The sequence below is a fragment of the Meles meles genome, chromosome 18 (assembly GCF_922984935.1).
Source record: "Meles meles chromosome 18, mMelMel3.1 paternal haplotype, whole genome shotgun sequence".
NCBI lineage: Eukaryota > Metazoa > Chordata > Mammalia > Carnivora > Mustelidae > Meles > Meles meles.
The window spans coordinates 32,221,790-32,238,596 of record NC_060083.1 but is presented as its reverse complement, the minus strand read 5'-3'; the positions used below and the strand labels follow the sequence as shown (position 1 = coordinate 32,238,596).

At 55.1% G+C, this 16,807-nt stretch overlaps 1 protein-coding gene across 6 annotated transcripts in view; it reads right to left on the bottom strand.

The window, feature by feature from the left end:
• CUEDC1 (CUE domain containing 1) overlaps positions 1–16,807 on the bottom strand; it is an 82,413-nt gene that overhangs the window by 15,676 nt on the left and 49,930 nt on the right. For 3 of the 6 annotated variants that reach the window (XM_045986371.1, XM_045986376.1, XM_045986370.1), the window contains 3 exons: positions 15,014–15,110; positions 4,921–5,541; positions 683–810 (listed from right to left, as the gene is read on the bottom strand). In XM_045986371.1, coding sequence (XP_045842327.1) covers positions 683–810; positions 4,921–5,256 — 464 coding nt within the window. In that variant the 5' untranslated portion in view covers positions 5,257–5,541; positions 15,014–15,110. Of the gene's footprint in view, positions 1–682; positions 811–4,920; positions 5,542–15,013; positions 15,111–16,328; positions 16,346–16,807 lie in introns of those variants that run through there. The other 3 variants (XM_045986375.1, XM_045986374.1, XM_045986372.1) reach the window with 2 other exon arrangements.

The window sequence follows — 16,807 nt, the reverse complement described above, 5'->3', positions numbered from 1 at the left end:
AGAGGTCACGGGACCCGGTGGAAACCTGCTTCATGTTAACCCTCCAGGTTACTGAGCCTCTCACCTGCAAGAAGTCTCCCAGGACCCAGCAGTCTACTATTCCTCTGCCTCCCCTTATCAAACTATTCCAGGGGAAAAAAACTCACTTGTTCCTACTGCCTAAAAATCCCCATGACATCCCTGGACCAGGGATCCAAACAGGTATCCATCCCATCAGTTACAGCCAACTGCCTGGGAGGTGCTGTGTGGAAGGGGATTCTGACATTCTGTCTCCACTGAGCAGGAGAGAGCCCAGTGGTCAATTAGCAATGTGGGCCATGGGCTCAGCGGGGCAAGTGTCCATACACATTCCCTGTGTTTGTTTCTCCCACTTGCAGGGGCCTTAACTGTGAGATTCCGGAAGGCAGTGCCAAGCCCCATGTAACTCTGTGTCCCATATCGTGTTCAGCGTAGCACCTAGCCTAGATTAGCCATTCGGTGAATGTTTGCACTTGCGCGCCTTCCCGTGTGGAAGTTCTCCTTGGTATCCAACTGCAGTGTCTTTTGCTGCAGCGGAAGCCTGTTCTTGGTGGAATAATACCCTGAGGGGGCCACCATAGTTTCCCATGGCGTTTGTTACTCAACCCCAGCGTCTGATCCCTTTCCCCACCGCCCTGGGCTCCGAGGGGAGTTGGGTTCTCACCGGGGAGGTGGTGTGGGGGGCGCCAGAGGGTAAGGCCTGTCAAACATGTGCATGTGATAGGCTGGTGGGGAGTAGACAGGCGGGGGCTCTTCGTCAGAGCTGTCAGGCTCCAAAGTCCTTTCCAAGATCTAGATCAGAAACAACAACAAAAAGACATGTTAACAACCCTTCTCTGAATTTGAATAAGATTCAGACAAAACCCCCCGGGCAGCCAAGGATGTATCTAAGGGAGCTCCAAGCCGCTGGGGGAGGGTAAACAGATAGGACCACTGCTTTGCCAAACTGCTTCGTTTTCTATAAAGCTGGATGCATGGCTGCCTCTGACCCTACAATTCCAACCTACTCCATGGGCATGAAAGCACACGTCCCCAGAAGAATGTTCAGAGCGGCATTATCCATCCAAGCAAGGTTTAAAAACAGGCCAAACAAATCACCGGGATAGAAGTCGGAGCAGTAGGACCTCTGTGGGGGTGCAGCAGGCTGGGAGGGACACCAGGGGTATTCCAGGCTCTGTGGATGTTTCCTGACCCGGGTCTGGGGCAACTTCATTGAGCCGCACATGTATGGTTCCTGTATTTTTCAGACATGGGTTACTTCTGATAAATAACATTAACATCATTTGTACACTCTCTCAAAGTACCTTGGCATTGGTTATCTTGCCTGAACCTCAAACAACTTGGCAAGGTAGGATAGGGATCGTTACCCCATTTTATATATAAGGAAACTGAGGCCTAGGCTAAGTGACATGGCAAAGCCATATGCTCTTTTCAGAGGTGAGTCTTCATTTTGGACATGGTCTCCAGAGCAAGGATCCATCCTTCAAGCACAATCCCCACACGCCCTGGTTGGATTCTTAGGGCAGAGGGTAGCAAGGGGAGTACCCAGGATGCCTCTCCCTCCTGGACATCCAGAAGCCAGATAGAGGGGCAGGGAAAAGCAAAGGGCGCAGCAAGGCCCAGAGTTCCTGCTCCATGGACTGACCTGGATTCTTCCCCAGATATCCACAGAGGAGTCTGGGGCAGGAGGCAGGAGGCAACGTTCCACCAGGAGATCCCAGGTCAGAAGCTGCCCGACACCTTAGCTCCCAGCTCCCTGTCCTCTGCTCCCCACTTTCGTTCTCATCTCCTCCAAAGAACACGAGAAGGGCTCAGAAGCCATCAGTTGGCTCAGAGGCCCTGCATTTTAACTCCGAGTGAGCTTGCAGAAATCATGCTGAACTGCTTCTAAAAGCCTGGGTGGGGCCGGGCTACAGGGGCACCTGCCTGCCCTGAGCCCACCCCTGCCTGGGCAGACAGGGTCTCGCAGGGACACCCTGGCCAGTGGGCTGGTGGGCGGGCACACGCACAAGTGAGCACATGCTCTCAGACACTGCGCCACACTGTGCAGACGCGGCCAGCCTGACCCAAGGAGGCCTCCCGCCCTGGAATGCACTAACGTTCTTTCCTTTCAGGCGGAAAGTATTTAAACAGATGCTTTTGCAGAAAAAGAAGAATGTAGCTGCTTTGTGGGCCACTGCTCTGCTTAGCCCAAATTTCCACCAGAAGAAAGAGAGAGAGAGAAAGAGAAAGAGAGAGAACAATGCAAGCTCCAGTCCAGTTCACGGGGGAACCTCAGGGGCCTGGCACAGGACAGTGGCTCAGCACCTAGCCGGCACACCCAGAGAACAGAGCTGCTTCTGTTCCCATCCCTCACTCCCTGCCCCTCGGACCCTGCTGCATGGGGGGAACAGGGATCTGGACTCACAGTGGCCGGCCAGCCTGGCCCCACTGAGGCTGGTGTGAGGGAGACGCTGAGGAGGGGAGAGCTGTTTCCCGAAGGAAGCTGCTTGGGGCTTCCTAGGCCGTGGCCTGTAGCAGCCCGCCTCCAGAATCAGGGAAATCAGCCCTCCGTGGGGGCCCCAGGAGGCCCCCTCCCCTCACAGCCGTGCCTGTTGCTCAGAGCAGCCTCTGGGGGCTGTAAGGCCAGACGCTCATCAGAGGCTCCTGGAACAGAATGAGGAACCGCCAAGGAGGCAGGCGGCAGTCCAGGCACGCTCCAGAAAGGCTGATCCCGAGTCTCTGGGGAGAGTAACCCCAGCCATGTTCCTGGCCTCCCTCGGCCTCTCTCCCGACCACCCCACCAGCCACAGTGAGGTTGTTCTTCCGGCTCTAAAGGTGCTGAAGTTTTCAGCTCTGGGGCCCCTTGGCTTCACTCAGTGTGGGTGATGGATGCCTGCCAGGTGCTCTGGGGCTAGGGTCTGGGCCATTGATCTGACAGGAGATATTTCTCTGTGGCAAGGATGCCTCCTGGGCCAGCCAACCATCCATCAGCCCCCAGCGAGGGGCCTTTTTCCAGTCAGCAGTTAGTGTCATTCCAGCTGCTACTCATAAATTTTCTGAAGCACTTTCCGCTGGCTCGGGAACTGCCTGCCGATGGACCGGGCGGAGTTCCAAAGGTGGGGGTTTGGGGCAACAGCCAAGGAGGGGTGCCGAGAAGGGGCTCAATTTGGAAAGCAAGAGTCTTAGAAAAACAGAAGCATACACAATGGAGGCCTATCGAGGGGATGGTGAAGACCCCTGGAGATTCACACGCCCGTGGGGGCCATGGACAAAGGAGGAAAAGATTATGCTACTCTACCTGCCGACCTCAGAATCAATGAGACTGCGGAAAGGGTCAGAGGATGCAGAATACTTTCCTTCCAGCTCACACTTAAAGGATGTATTTGCAAACACACACACACTCACCCCTCCTTTCCACAAAGAGGATCTGGGTTTTCTGAGACTGCTTCCACTGGCTAATCCAGGCAGTTCAAAGGAGTGGTCTCCCAAGGAAAGAGACTAAAGAAACCTGTGCAAAGACAGGAGCAACATTTATTCACTCAACAGGCGTTCCCTGGGTGCCTGTTATCTGCCAGGACCATCCTGGATGCTGTAGGTAACACGGGAATGAGGCAAATGTCCTTGCCCACAGTGTTTCTCCTCCATTTGGAGGGAGAAATCCCAGGCCGCACCAACTAAGGGAACAAAGGCCGGTGGCCTCGGCCTGCAGGAGGGCTCTGGCTGACAAGAGAGCCCTGGATGCCTGCAGGGCTGTGTTGACCAGGAATCTGAAGCCATATCTGGGTCTAGGTTTTCTCTGTCAATGAGGATAATAATACTAACACCGCCTCACAAAGTGTAAGAGGACTGCAAGGACAGAGACATCTAAATCCTGTGGGATGGTGCCCGGCACGAGCTGGGACTCAGCAAAGAGCAGAGTTAAATGCCATCTGCTGGGCCCTTCCGTCTTGTCCGGGGCCTGCGTGTCCCAGATGCCCCCACAGGCAGCGACCCGATCATGGGAAGGCTCTGTGTGCCCCTTCTGCACCCAGCACAGCAGGCCCTCCAGAGACCAGGGAGTCACATTTACTGGACTCAGTGGGGCCAGGTGGATCCTGAGGCACGAAGATGGTCCCCTCTCCCCCAGCGACTTCACTGATAAAGGAGGGAACTGCTCAGGAACTGCCCCCTGCCACCACCATCATGCCTTGCTCAGAAGAATTTCACTAGTACATCTGAGGTCACTCCTCTTTGGTGGTTCCCTAGGCTCTTTCTCCACCGCCCGGCCTTTTCAAGTTCCGGGTCTCTGCAGGCTCCAGAAGTCCTGACAGATGGTCCTGCTGCCAGCTCCCTCGTGACTCACGCTCTGTTTCATCTCTGAGCCTTTGCACAAGCACTTCCTTCTGCCTTGCACACCCTGTCCCTCACTCCCCACTCTTTCTTTGGGCCTCAGCTTGGCTATCCCTTCCTCTCCTGCTCCCACGTCTCCCACCAAAAGCACTGGCCGCTCCCAGCTACTATGGCCTGAGTCTTGTGAGCTCTGTGCGGGCAGAAACTGAGTCTGCCTTGGCCAAGGTGGACACCCAGAAGGGCAAAAAAGAGGCTTTCTAGGAAAATACAGGCTAGAGAGCCCCAGCCTGGAACTGGACTTCAGTATGTTGGGGTAGGGCCCAGGAGTCTGCATTTTTAACAAGCTCCTCAATTCTGATGACCCCTTAGTGGGGTCTGGTACTGTGCCTGGCACACCACCGACTAGGTGTGCCATGTTTGTTGATTGACTGCATGATTTCTGCCCATAAAAGGCCACTGACCGGCTCAGGTACCGGGTTCCTGCGAGAAAGCGGCTACTCGCGCGTTACAACTCAGGGCTAATAACCCCGTCCACTAAGAGGTTCGGACAGCCTCGGGCCTCGCGGTGAATGATCGGGGCCGCGCCCCTACCTCTGGGGGAATGCTGTCCTCCGAGTCGGAGCTGTCCTCATAGACGCTGCCGCCACCGCCCTCCAGGTTCATCTGAAGGAGTTGGTCGATGGTGGCGTCCACTGCGCCGCTGTTGGCGCGCAGCACGCACTCGATGATGTCGTAATCCATGTTGGGGAACATGGTCTTGAAGTCGTCCATGGCCTGGTTAAACTCGAGGCGGCGCACCTGGCGGGCCGGCCGGCTGTTGTTGAGCTCCTGCGAGGCAGCCGTTCCGGCCCCAGCCCCGGGCCCGCGCGCCCCCGCCGAGCCGCCGCCGCCGCCGCTGCTGCTGCTCCGGCGGAACAGGCTGGTCATTTTGCCGATCCGCGGGGGGAAAATGTTTGCGGCCGGCGCCGAGCCCCTGCCCCGGGATCCCTGCGCCGTGGCCGCTCTCTCGGTGCGCTCTGGGGGCTCCCTCCCGCGGCTCCCGCTACTCTGGGCGGCCAGGCGGGGGCGGGGAGCGCGGGGTCCCGGGGTGGGAAGGCTAGGGCGCAGGGCCACCGGCGGCCCTCGGGGAGCGGCCCTCGCGGGGCGGCGGCATCCGGGCCGGGGCAGCTGGTCATCCACACCCCCGGGGCATCCTGAGGCCGAGGGTCCCACCTGAAACAGAGGGAGGCAGAGTCAGGGGCTGGATGCCTTGCGCACCGGAGAACAGCTTCTTCGTGCTTTCTCTCCAGCGGCAACAGTCAAACAGCCAGGGTTCTAGCACGGGACTGCTACCTCTTAGCAAGGGCTAACTCTGGGCCGGACACCGGCCTAAGTGTTCTGGGTGGGCTGACTCCTGACACTCCTATGAGGTACGTGCTAGTATCCCCCATTTCGCAGGTAGGAAAATGAGGCACAGATGCTGAGGGAGTGGAGGAATTAGGATTTGAACCCAGGACCATGGCCTCTGGTCTCAGCCACTACTCCTACTGCGGAGGAGCCCTGAGGACCTGAGGCAGGAGGGGCTGTGTAGAGGCCCCATCCTGCCCTCTGGTCTCCAGCCCACCCAGTCTCTGCTTCCCACATCATGGTCCCAACTTGATGATCCCACCATCACGGCCTCCAATTTGTGGAGAGTGCCATCAAATCTGCATCAGAAAACTGTCCAGCCACCTCACAACCAGGCGCATACATCACTGCTGAGGTCACATTTTTGTTAGTGCAGATAAATAAATAAAAATCTTTTTTTTTTAATTTTTTTTAAAGATTTTATTTATTTATTTGACAGAGAGAGAGATCACAAGTAGGCAGAGAGGCAAGCAGAGAGAGAGGAGGAAGCAGGCTCCCTGTGGAGCAGAGAGCCCGACGCGGGGCTCGATCCCAGGACCCTGAGATCACGACCTGAGCCGAAGGCAGTGGCTTAATCCACTGAGCCACCCAGGTGCCCCAATAAATAAAAATCTTTTAAAAAAAAATCTCGGGGCGCCTGGGTGGCGCCGCCCCCGCCTGGCCGCCCAGAGTAGTTGAATATATCTAAAACCCTCAAATTCTGACTTTCTCATGCTTATACCAACATTTACAGTAATTTTGTTAATTATAGAACAGTGGCAGCCTTAAGGGACTGTTCCATCAAAGAATATTTCTTAAGTTTGACACAACAGGTGCAAAGCTAGTTTTCGTTTTCTAGGACTTGGGGTCATCATCTTAACAGTTGACATCAAAACATTTGTGTGATCAAATCAACACGATGCTCTTGCCTGCCATGATCTCAGCTGTCAAACAGCTGGTGGGTGGTAAGAAGGACCACAGCAGAGGAGTGCGGAAGGTGTCGGAGATGGGCTCTCACTCACTCCAAGGTCAGAAGATCTAGCGCTACCATTGATTCCCTCTGTCCCTTTCGGTCTGTCTCTGCACAGGTTGAATGTGACTACATATCGTTCCCCAGGGGCACCATGCTGAGATGCTAACCTCCTTCAAACCTCTGACTCCTTAGAGGGATGTGGAAATTGTCCAGGGCTCCTGTTCTGGGGCTTGTTGGATGTGTATCTGCCCCATCCCAGAGAGGTGGGCTGTATTGGAGAATGGAAAACTAGGGGCGCCTGAGTGGCTCAGGTCATGATCTCAGGGTCCTGTGATTGAACTCTACTGGGCTCTCGGCAGGGAGAAGTAGACTCCATGCCAAGCTGGGGCATGTCCTTGGCTCCGCAGTGGAGTGCCTCTCTCCCCAGCTTGTTCTCTCTCTCAAATAAATAAATAGATAAAATATTTTTAAAAAATTATGGAAAACTAGAAGCGGGCCCCACACAGCCTCTGGACACTGATGTCGCAGAACTATAATCCCTCCCAGCTTCTGGAAATCTCCTATTCTAACACTCTGGTGTATCTACATCCGGAGACTTTCTCTATGCCTCCACTACCATATGTATGCATTTATTTTATGGAAATGTGATCAAACCATAAGTTCTACACAACTTGTTTTTCCACTTAATAATTTATGTAGCCATCTTCTCAAGTCAGAGCGTACAGACCTACTGCATCATTTTTAATGCCCGAGTAGTATTCTGTTCATGGGGTGCAGCACGACTTATTACCCAACTTCATTCACCCATTTGTCTTCCCAAACGAGCAACTCGGGCAGAGCCCAGAGAGGCCAAAGCCATTTTAGAAGGAAACACAGAGGGGTGACCTCAAATGGTCAGTCTGAGAACTGGGATGAAAATGAGCACAGGAACGTAGCCAAGCATGACATGGCGTCCCACAGCCAGCGTTAGACACCCCAACACCCATGTTCACATGTCTCCAACACCTCTGCCACATCAGAAGGTCAGAGGATACTGTTCTGACTCTTCCAGAACGCTACCCTAGAGCCACCACCTCTGTCCTGGGCTCTGGACACCTGCGCTGAGGCCTGTAACAGGATCCAGCCCCGCATCGGGCTCTCTGCTCAGCAGGGGGCCTGCTTCCTCCTCTCTCTCTGCCTGCCTCTCTGCCTGCTTGTGATCTGTCTGTCAAATAAATAAATAAAAATCTTAAAAAAAAAAGAACCTCGAGCTGCCATCTGCTATGCTGACATCATCACACATACAGGTCAGTGCTTTGTGTTAACACCCTCTCTGGAGTAAAGTCACCTTCTCGCTGCCCTGCAAGTAATTTATTAAGAGATAGAGGGACTTGGCTCTCTCTTGGCCCAGGGCAAACTCCTGGAGAAAGAAGCCAGGACCTGATCCACCCCCGGTGGAAGAAGAAGGAAGATGATGGGGGCCACACTTCCCCCATGAGCAGCCCCCTGGATCGGCCCCTTGGGCTGTGAGTGTCAGGAAGATGCCGCGAGGCATTCCCACGCCCCTGCCGTTTGCAGGAAGCACAGTGGTTCAGAGTCAGGCTGCCATCCTTGCTCTGCCACTCCCCTGCTGTGGGACCTCGGAGTGTCCTCTCTTCTCTCTGCCCAGTGCCTTCACCTGCACTTATGGGACGTCAATGAGAATGAAACAAGATCATCACCCAAGTAGTGCCTGGAACAGGGCGAGCTGCCTGACTGTGTTGCCACTGCCCCAGAAGCCTGGCAAAGAGCCAGGAGCAGTCGGGACACCGGCCAAGCTCTTCCCCAGAGTGGATGGGGTGGGCAAGTCCTTCAGGCCTTAGAAGTATTGCTCCTCGAAGCCCCAGGGGAGGCTGGCTGGCCTGGGCAGCTGGAGACACCACAGGTCAGGCTGCCTCCTCTTCCATTTACCCCGGGGTTGGAAGCCCGGAAAAGCAGCACTTCCTGTGTGTGCCATGATACGGCATGGCTGACAACCCTGGGTCAGTCCCACAGCCTGCTCCACACGTCAGACAAAGACCCTGACGCCCAAGACTTGTCAGAGCGGCTCAAAGACATGTGGCCGATAGTGGCAAAGCCTAGACTTTCCCATCGCAGGTTGTCCTGCGGATGAGAAAGTAGCTAATGGAAGTGTGGGGAAACGGGAGTCATTGTTCAGAAATACCATCTCCACAGGGCTCTGCCAGAATGCACAGACCCAAAAGCCAAGCTGCCTACAATTACCACCAGGTGGGGCGATGCCGGCCTCCCCCCACCCCGTGAGGACCCTCCCTCACTGAGCTCAAGTGCAGAGTGTGAAGCCAGGGCAGAGGTGGGCTAGCATGGCTGGGAGTGGGGAGAAGGGCTGTCATCGGGGTCAGTCCCATCTAGGCCAGGCTCCCTTTTGCAACCAGCATGGCTCAAATGAAAAGCAATTCAAAACACATGGAAGAATTAAGACAGGCAACTTTGGTTTACGGGCCTGTGCCAGGCACTTTCACATTTCATCTTTATTACAACTTCAGAGATAGACACATAGTTTCCACAGCGTGGAAACCAGTTCAGAGAAGTCAGACAACCTGCACAAAGTCACACAGCCAGTACAGAGAGAGGCCAGAATTAGAAACCCACCTCCTGGGGGCCAAAAGTGCCCAGTCAGGCTTAGAGGGCTAGAAGCCAAGGAACCTCAGAAATGCAGCCACGTGTGGCTCAGGCTCAGAAGACTGGGCACAGCCTGGCTGACATTCCAGCAGAGGAGATGTGACCTAGACAGAACTGGGGGTGGGGTGTCTGTTGGTCTGGCCCCAGAGCTGGCTCTGTGACCTTGGGGAAACTGCTCCACCTCTCTGAACCCCAGCTGCCAGATGCTAGCAGGACAACAGAGGGAGATAACCCCTGACCCACTTCTGAAAAGTGGAAGTGAATGAAACCCGTTGAGCCTTGGTCTTGGAGGCCAACTCCTCAGCTCTCCTAAACTCAGGGCTCTGAGTGACCAGGGGACTGGGAAGCAGAAATCCCACACCTATCCTCCCCCAGGTCCCAGGGAGCCAGGCCTTCGACTTCCCCATGAAGGAATCCGGGCCCAGGAGGAGGGGGACAGCAGCCTGCCAATCCTCACTCCAAGTGAGAGGAGACGGCCAAGGCCTGAGTCACTCCTGGCCTGGCCCAGGGAGGTGGGCCAGCTGCCCAAGTGCTGTTCTCCTGACCTTGCCCAAGGTCAGTCCAGCCAGTCTCCTGCAGGAGCAGGTAGGGTCCACATGGACCTGTGAGAGCCCGGGAGCCAGAGTCCTGGGCTCCCACTCTGACTGGGGTCAGTAGAGCTGTGTGACTTGGAGAAATGACTTCACTTCTCTGACCTCCAGTGCCCTCATTTGTAAGAACAGGTGTAATACCACCTGGAAGGGATGTTGTGATGGAACTTCTGTGAGGGTCCGGAGCTAGTAAGCACCCAAGGAGACAAGTTGGCATGGCCTCAGGCACAGACCTTGGCCCTTGGCTACACTCACAGACTGAACAATCTTATCCAGTCCCGTGGCTTTAAATACCATCTACACACTGAATATAGGCTCCCAAATTTCTCTTGCCCGGAGGCCTCCTGGGAATACGCCCCTCAACTCGACACCGCTCAGCTGACCTGCTGCCCCCACTTGGCTGTCCCACAGCAGCTGACATAAATGGGTCGTCGGACTTCGAGGTTCCTTCCAGACCCGCCCTGCCCCTCCCACCTTCCTCATCTCTGAACGGCAGCTCCATGTGACTCAGGCACAAAGCTCAGGCAACTAACTCCTTGAGTGCTCGAATTCTCTTCCACCCCACACCCAGTGGCAGCAAATGCCATCTTTTCTATCTTCAAGACCATCCCAGGACCCGAATGCAGCTCACCACCTCCGCTGCTACCACCGTGCCTATCGGTGTCCCCCACTGCCTTCCGATAGCCACCTGCAAGCCACGTGTTCCAGGGTCCTCCATCTCCTCCCAGATATCGACATGCTCCCTCCTTCCCTTCCTTCGGGCCCCTATTCAAGAATCATTTTACCAAGCACCAGCCCTATCTGCCACGTTCCCTCCCTGTTTGCCCTGCTTTGTTCTCCTTATGGAACAGACCACCTGAGAGATTATATATTTCCTTATCTATGAGCACCTCCGCCACTCGGAGGACTTCTTAGTTTCCCAAGCCCTTTCTCCTCTACATTCTTATTTAGTCCTCATGAAAAAGCTATCATTTCTATGGGGCGGGGGGGGGGGTATGGATTATTATCCCACTTCACAGATGAAACAACTGAGGCCAAGGCAGTCAGTACCATGGTTAAGGTCCCAGGAGCCCCCTACTGCCTGACCTGAGGATCTCTTCCCTTACAAGGCACAGGAGGCTGATAGCAGGATGGTCCCTTTGCCAAGCCAGTGTCAGCTCCTGGGGACAGGAAGTCAACCCCCTCAAGATCTGACTAAACATTCCATTGTCCCTGGGGAGGACCCAACCCTGAAAGGTAGGGGGAGAACAGGAGGCCTCAGGAAGAGATGTGGGGTTAGGACGCCAGAGCTCCCAATTGTCAGCACTCTCCTCCCCCCACTCCCACCCTGTCTCCTCCAAGGAGGAGGGACTGCCAGGGGCCAGCTCTGTCTCCGCACACTTCTGGCTCCCTCCTTTGAAAATCCCCCAGGGACAAGGGACACACCAGACCTTGTGATCCATCTGTAATTGCTGTGATCCCGCCCTGCAGAAGGGAACTCGCTGGCCCTTCTCGCCTCAGGTCTGGGCCCAGCCCAGTGGCACCGCCATGCCAGGCCACTAGGTGGTGTCCCAGGGCCCAGGCTCCAGCTGCTCCCGCGGAAAGGGCAGACAGAGCAGTTTCTCTCCCAGAACCCAAAAATCTGCCCCACCCCCACCTCAGACTAAAAAGGAGAGGAACCCAACCAGCCCCAGGGTCTCAGAACCCAACACTGGAAGAGCTTCAGAATAGTTTATTCTCCAAGTGGGAAACACGAGGCACACACATGCCACCAATTTCGGGCCCCCATCCTTGGCAGACATCACGAATCTACCAGGTATTGCTATTGTCCTGTGGAGCCCACAGAGCCCTTCACCAAGTGATTAGAATTGGCAAGCGAGATGCACCCTGCTTGCCAGCCCTTTCTTTCCCCGGCGAGAAGACAAGGTCCCAGCTTACTTTGTCTCATCAGGAATCCGGGCTGCAAAAGCCAGCGGGGCCAGAATGAGGTCATATGACCCCTGGGACGCTTGTGTAACCATGGTTAAGTCCCGGGGAAACCTCAAGTGGGTAATGGCAGCGCTAATGGAGAGGCTGCCGGGCAGCCGAAGGGCAGCTGCCTCCTTGTCCAATTGTCACCCCAGTCGCCACGGGGGCAGGGTGCAGGGAGGCCAGCTCAGCATCTGGGCTTCTGAGCTGGAGAGGTCGCCAAAGGGGGCAGAAAGGAAGGTGGGGGCCCGAGAGACAGAGAGAGGCTCTTAGGGTCTGCGTATGGGTGCGGGCGCACGAGGGTGTCAGTGTGTGTGTGTGTGTGTGTGTGTGTGTGTGTGTGTGCGCGCGCGCGCTCAGCAGGGAGGGGGAGGGGAGGCGCTGACAGAGGCTCCTTGTCCTCCTGCCCCTGCACAGGCTTGTTTTCTTCCCAAGCTATTAATGTCGCTGCAGCTTCAAAAGCCGGGTGACCTTTAAACGCCGGGCCTCCTGCTCCTGCCCAAGGCGCGGTAAAGGCTTAGTGGAAAACTCAGCCGGCCACAGCTGCTGGGGTGACGGCGACAAAGCCAGTCTCATTCTGAGGGGACTGGGCCGCGGCCGCACCTGTGCCCACCTCTGGGGGCACGATGAGCACAGTGCTTGGGGAAAGGAGGCCTGGTTAGACCTGAGAGGAGCAGGAGGAAGAGGAGGAGAGACAGACTCAGCAATTCCGCGCCCTGCTTTGTGATCTTGGGTTGCCCACTTAACCTGTCTGGGCCATGCCCTATCATTTAGGCCAATCTAAGCCTGGGGCAGAACAAAAGTCCCCCTTCCCAGAAAAAAATCTTTTAAAAATCTATAGAAGAGGGGCGCCTGGGTGGCTCAGTGGGTTAAGCCGCTGCCTTCGGCCCAGGTCATGATCTCAGGGTCCTGGGATCGAGCCCCACATCGGGCTCTCTGCTCAGCGGTGAGCCTGTTTCCCTCTCTCTCTCTCTCTGCCTGCCTCTCTGTCTACTTGTGATCTCTCTTTCTGGCAAATAAAAAAAAAAAAAAATTAAAAATCTATAGAAGAAAAAAAAAAAGGAAAAGAAACACAGTTGCTTTCCTAATTTTTCTCTCTCTTGTCTCAATTTCCATGGCCAGGTGTGTAGGCAAGGGGAACTAAGGTAGGGCCTAGGGCAAGAGGTTTCAAAGGAAGTTAATAAAGTCCCTCCCCTAGGGAAGGACTGGTCCTGGAGCCTCAATCCCAAGGACACCTTCATCCCTCCCTGGGGCTCCTGAGGCCCCAGTATAGGGCTGGGCTGCCATAAAAGGCACCATCAAGAAGCCCCTTCTGCGTTCCAGCTGAAAAGTCCAAGATGAAGCTCCTCAGGCATGAGTAACGTGGTGTTTGTTTGACTCATGTTGGTCCGATAACGGTCATAGTAGGAACGATACCCTAACGCTATTGCCGGCTTCCTTCCAAGCCGCCCTATTCCAGGTGTCTTCTGCGTGTTCACTCTTACCATCCTCTCTCTGCAGCTCTGCAAGGTGCGTACTGTCCCTGTGATTTCTACTTTACGGACAGAAAAAGGAAGCACAGAAAGGTCCAGGGACTTGTTCAGGTCACACAGCTAAGCGGCCAAGACGACATTTGAGCCTGGGAGGTCTGACTCCAGAATCACGCTGTAAATCCATCCACCGCCACCGCCTCCCCCACCCTCCCATTTTCCTAGAGTTGAGCACAGAGCCAGGCATGTGGCAAGAACTCAAGTAAACCGGAATTGAGTCCTCAATGGGGCAGCAAAGCTGCCCTGGGGGAAGCTCAGGGTGCCCAGGGCCCATGTTGGGGAAGCAAGGGAAGAGAAAGGAGAAGTTTGCAGTTTGCAGGCAAAGCCTTATCCTGAAGGAAGGACCATTTCCTTACAAAAACCTTTTTGCACCCCACCAAGGTTGTTTAGTTGCCGAGAAGACCAACTGTTTTCCACTTTGACCTGAGAGTCTTAAAAACTATTTCCACAACAATCCCTCTCTCCATCAACAAATTCTATCAGCTTAGCCAAGACCTCAACCCAGGAGCCTGTGAGGAGATCAAATGTCAGATGAATAGGGGTGCTGCTCCCCACTGCCCTACTCAGGGGCCACACCCCAGAGGAACCCCTCTGGGTTGACAGCAACGTCTGTGTACCTGGGACCAGGTCAGTAGCCCAGACTCAGAGAAGGGAGCCACTGGCAGCTCAGGTGCAGGCCAGTAAAGCTGGGCTCGTTCCAGGCATGAGCTCATGCTGGCCCAGGTCCAGCTCCTTGGGAAAGAGGGGCCAGTGGCCCCTCCCTGGGCCTCTCCTTCAGGCAGTTAGGCTGCAGGTCCCTCCAAAGGCAGGGCCTGCATGGTCTGGGGCTGAGCTCTCAAGTCTGGACAGTCCCAGATGTCTCTGAGCCTCTGGGACAGGTGGCCAGGCAAGGCTGCCACACAATTGAGTATCTGAGCGTGCCCAGGGAATCCAGGCCAAGGAACCAAGATTAGGGAGGGGTGCTCAGGGTGAGCAGGGGAGTGTCCTGGGAACAGAAGTCCGACTCCTGCCCCCTTGGCCCCACACAAATACGCACTGTGCACTCACCCACTGATCCATGAATCCCACTTCCATGGAATTCATATACTATGTATCATGGAAGGATACAACATTTTTTGTTTACAACAGTGAACAAAAAATGAGGCGTCTCTATACGTGTCCCTGCCCAAGACCCATGGCTAAGGGGAACAAGGCAAGGCAGTACTGGACTACAGTATGTTATGGTATGTGTATGTATGGAGAGGATATTCACAAGAAACTGATCCTATAGGTTTCTGCTGGGAGGAATTGGGTCATAAGGGACAGATCAGGGAAACTTTTCTCTGTAAATCTTTATATATCTTTTACATTTTGATTCATGTTCATTCATTGATTTAAAAATAAAATAAGCAGATCACCTGTAAAGAATAGCAAAAGGATAGCAATGCCAGTGACTTTTTTTTCATCTTTTTGCTTATGTATATTATCTACAACAGACATGACTCAGTTTTTAAAAATCATTATAGCAAATGTCTATGAGTGCTAACCGTGTGCCATATACTTTCTAAGCCTCCAAGTAAAGGAATTATAAGACCCACTTTACAGATAAGGAAACTAAGGCCCAGAGAGTTGAAATAACTTACGTGGGGTCACACAGTCAGTGACAGAGCCAAAATTTGAATCCAAACGGCCTGGACCCAGAGTCCATGCTCTTCTTAACCTCCTCCTTACACTGTCTCTCTAATTAAAACAAAACAAAACAAAACAAAAACTGAATGATGACAAGAAAAAAATCTTGAGAAAAAGGAAACCACAAAGCCTGTAGGACTTTAGAACTTTTGTAATCCTGAGTCCCAACTCCATCCTTCCTGCCTCCACTTGCCCAGCAGGCCTTCACCAGTCCTGCCTCAGTGGAAGCTGGGCACCACTCCTCCCCCCAGGGCTCCCTCCTGCTCAGGGGCCCATCCACCTCCTGGTGGCCTCACAGGGGAGAATGAAGGGCAGTGGGTAAGGCGGTAGCCGCTGCCGCCGCTGTTCCAAAGGTCAAACCACAGCGTGAGGGGGTCCTCCAGGGCAGGGCAGGGCCAGGTCTAGCCAGGCAGCTCCTTGCAGAGGGAAGCCGCATGTTTCTTGTGAACATCGTGGAGTCTAGGGGTAAGAGGCTGCAGAGCACAACGTCACAGAAGAGCTTTAGCTCTGGGCCAACCTCAGCTTTCATTCTGATCACCACTGCTTGGGTGAGTGGAGCTTCTCTGACTGAGTTTCCTCATCTGTAGAATGGGACACCTGTTCCTCTGAGGACGGGTTCCCCTCCAGGGGGATTCATGCGATGGGCTCACACAGATGCTCTCAGCCTGGAGAAGCTGTTAGTAAGGCCCCAGGGCCACACGCTTCTCCGGGGCTGAGTCTAGAGCCTGGCACAGGAGTCAGGCCTGGCTGGAGTTACGAAGTGGGGACAGTATGCAGCACAAAGGTCTCCCAGTTGGGGCCTCCAGGACCTCAACTTGGGGGGCTCTGGGGCCCCTGAGTGGAGCAGGGAGCTAGCCAACAGCCCCATTCATGCCCATCCTCTGCTATGCATCCTAGGGGAGAGGGGACTGGAATATACTGGGGCCTGGGTGGCCCAGACCTCCCAGTCCTCCTGGGGGCCTGCCCTCTAGGGGAGGTGCTCCCCACCGTCCCCGGGTGAAGGGTCCCCGGGTGAAGGAACGAAGGCACACAAGCTGACTGGCCTTCTCAGAAGAGCCTCTGGCAGTTGAGGAATGCAGGCAGGCCCAGGGCTGGGGAACAGAGCCTTGGGGAGGAGGTGGTTGGCCCTGAGCTTCAAAGGAACAGGCAGCAGCTGTGGCTGGGAGGGCCTCGGCCCTCCCCCTCTGGCAGCCAAGACACCATCAGAAATTCCACCCCAGCAAGAAGGGCCAGCCCAGACAGCAGATGGGATTGCTTAGAGCCACTTACCAGGCCAGCTACTTTCCCCGACCACAGGCTGCTCCCCCCTCCTGGCCACAGCTCCTTCTCAGTCTGCACAGCAGCCGAGCTCCCCCTCCAAGGCCTGCGAGCTCCCCCTCCAAGGCCTGCAGCGCCAAGAAGCCAGCCGCCGGGCATCCACTCCAGAACTGAGGCCCTCCCTTGTCCACACCGCCTCACCTCCACACAGCCACGTGCCCACCCGTGCCCTCGGGAGAGGCCTGGAGAGGACCGCGGGAAGAAATTGCATGTTCTCACTTCCAGATGGCGCCTATTGTCAAAGGTGGCAGAGCTCCTGGGCCTGCGATTTGATCCCGGCTGGGATTTGAACCCAGACTCCTGGGCCAGTGCTCCCTGTCCTTGTGGTGCACGCACTAGTGACGCCAAAGTAGTTCGCATGCGACATGCACCAGCTCCCTCAGACCCGTTCGCTCATGAGGCGACAACCTTCATTAGGTTTTTCCTGAACA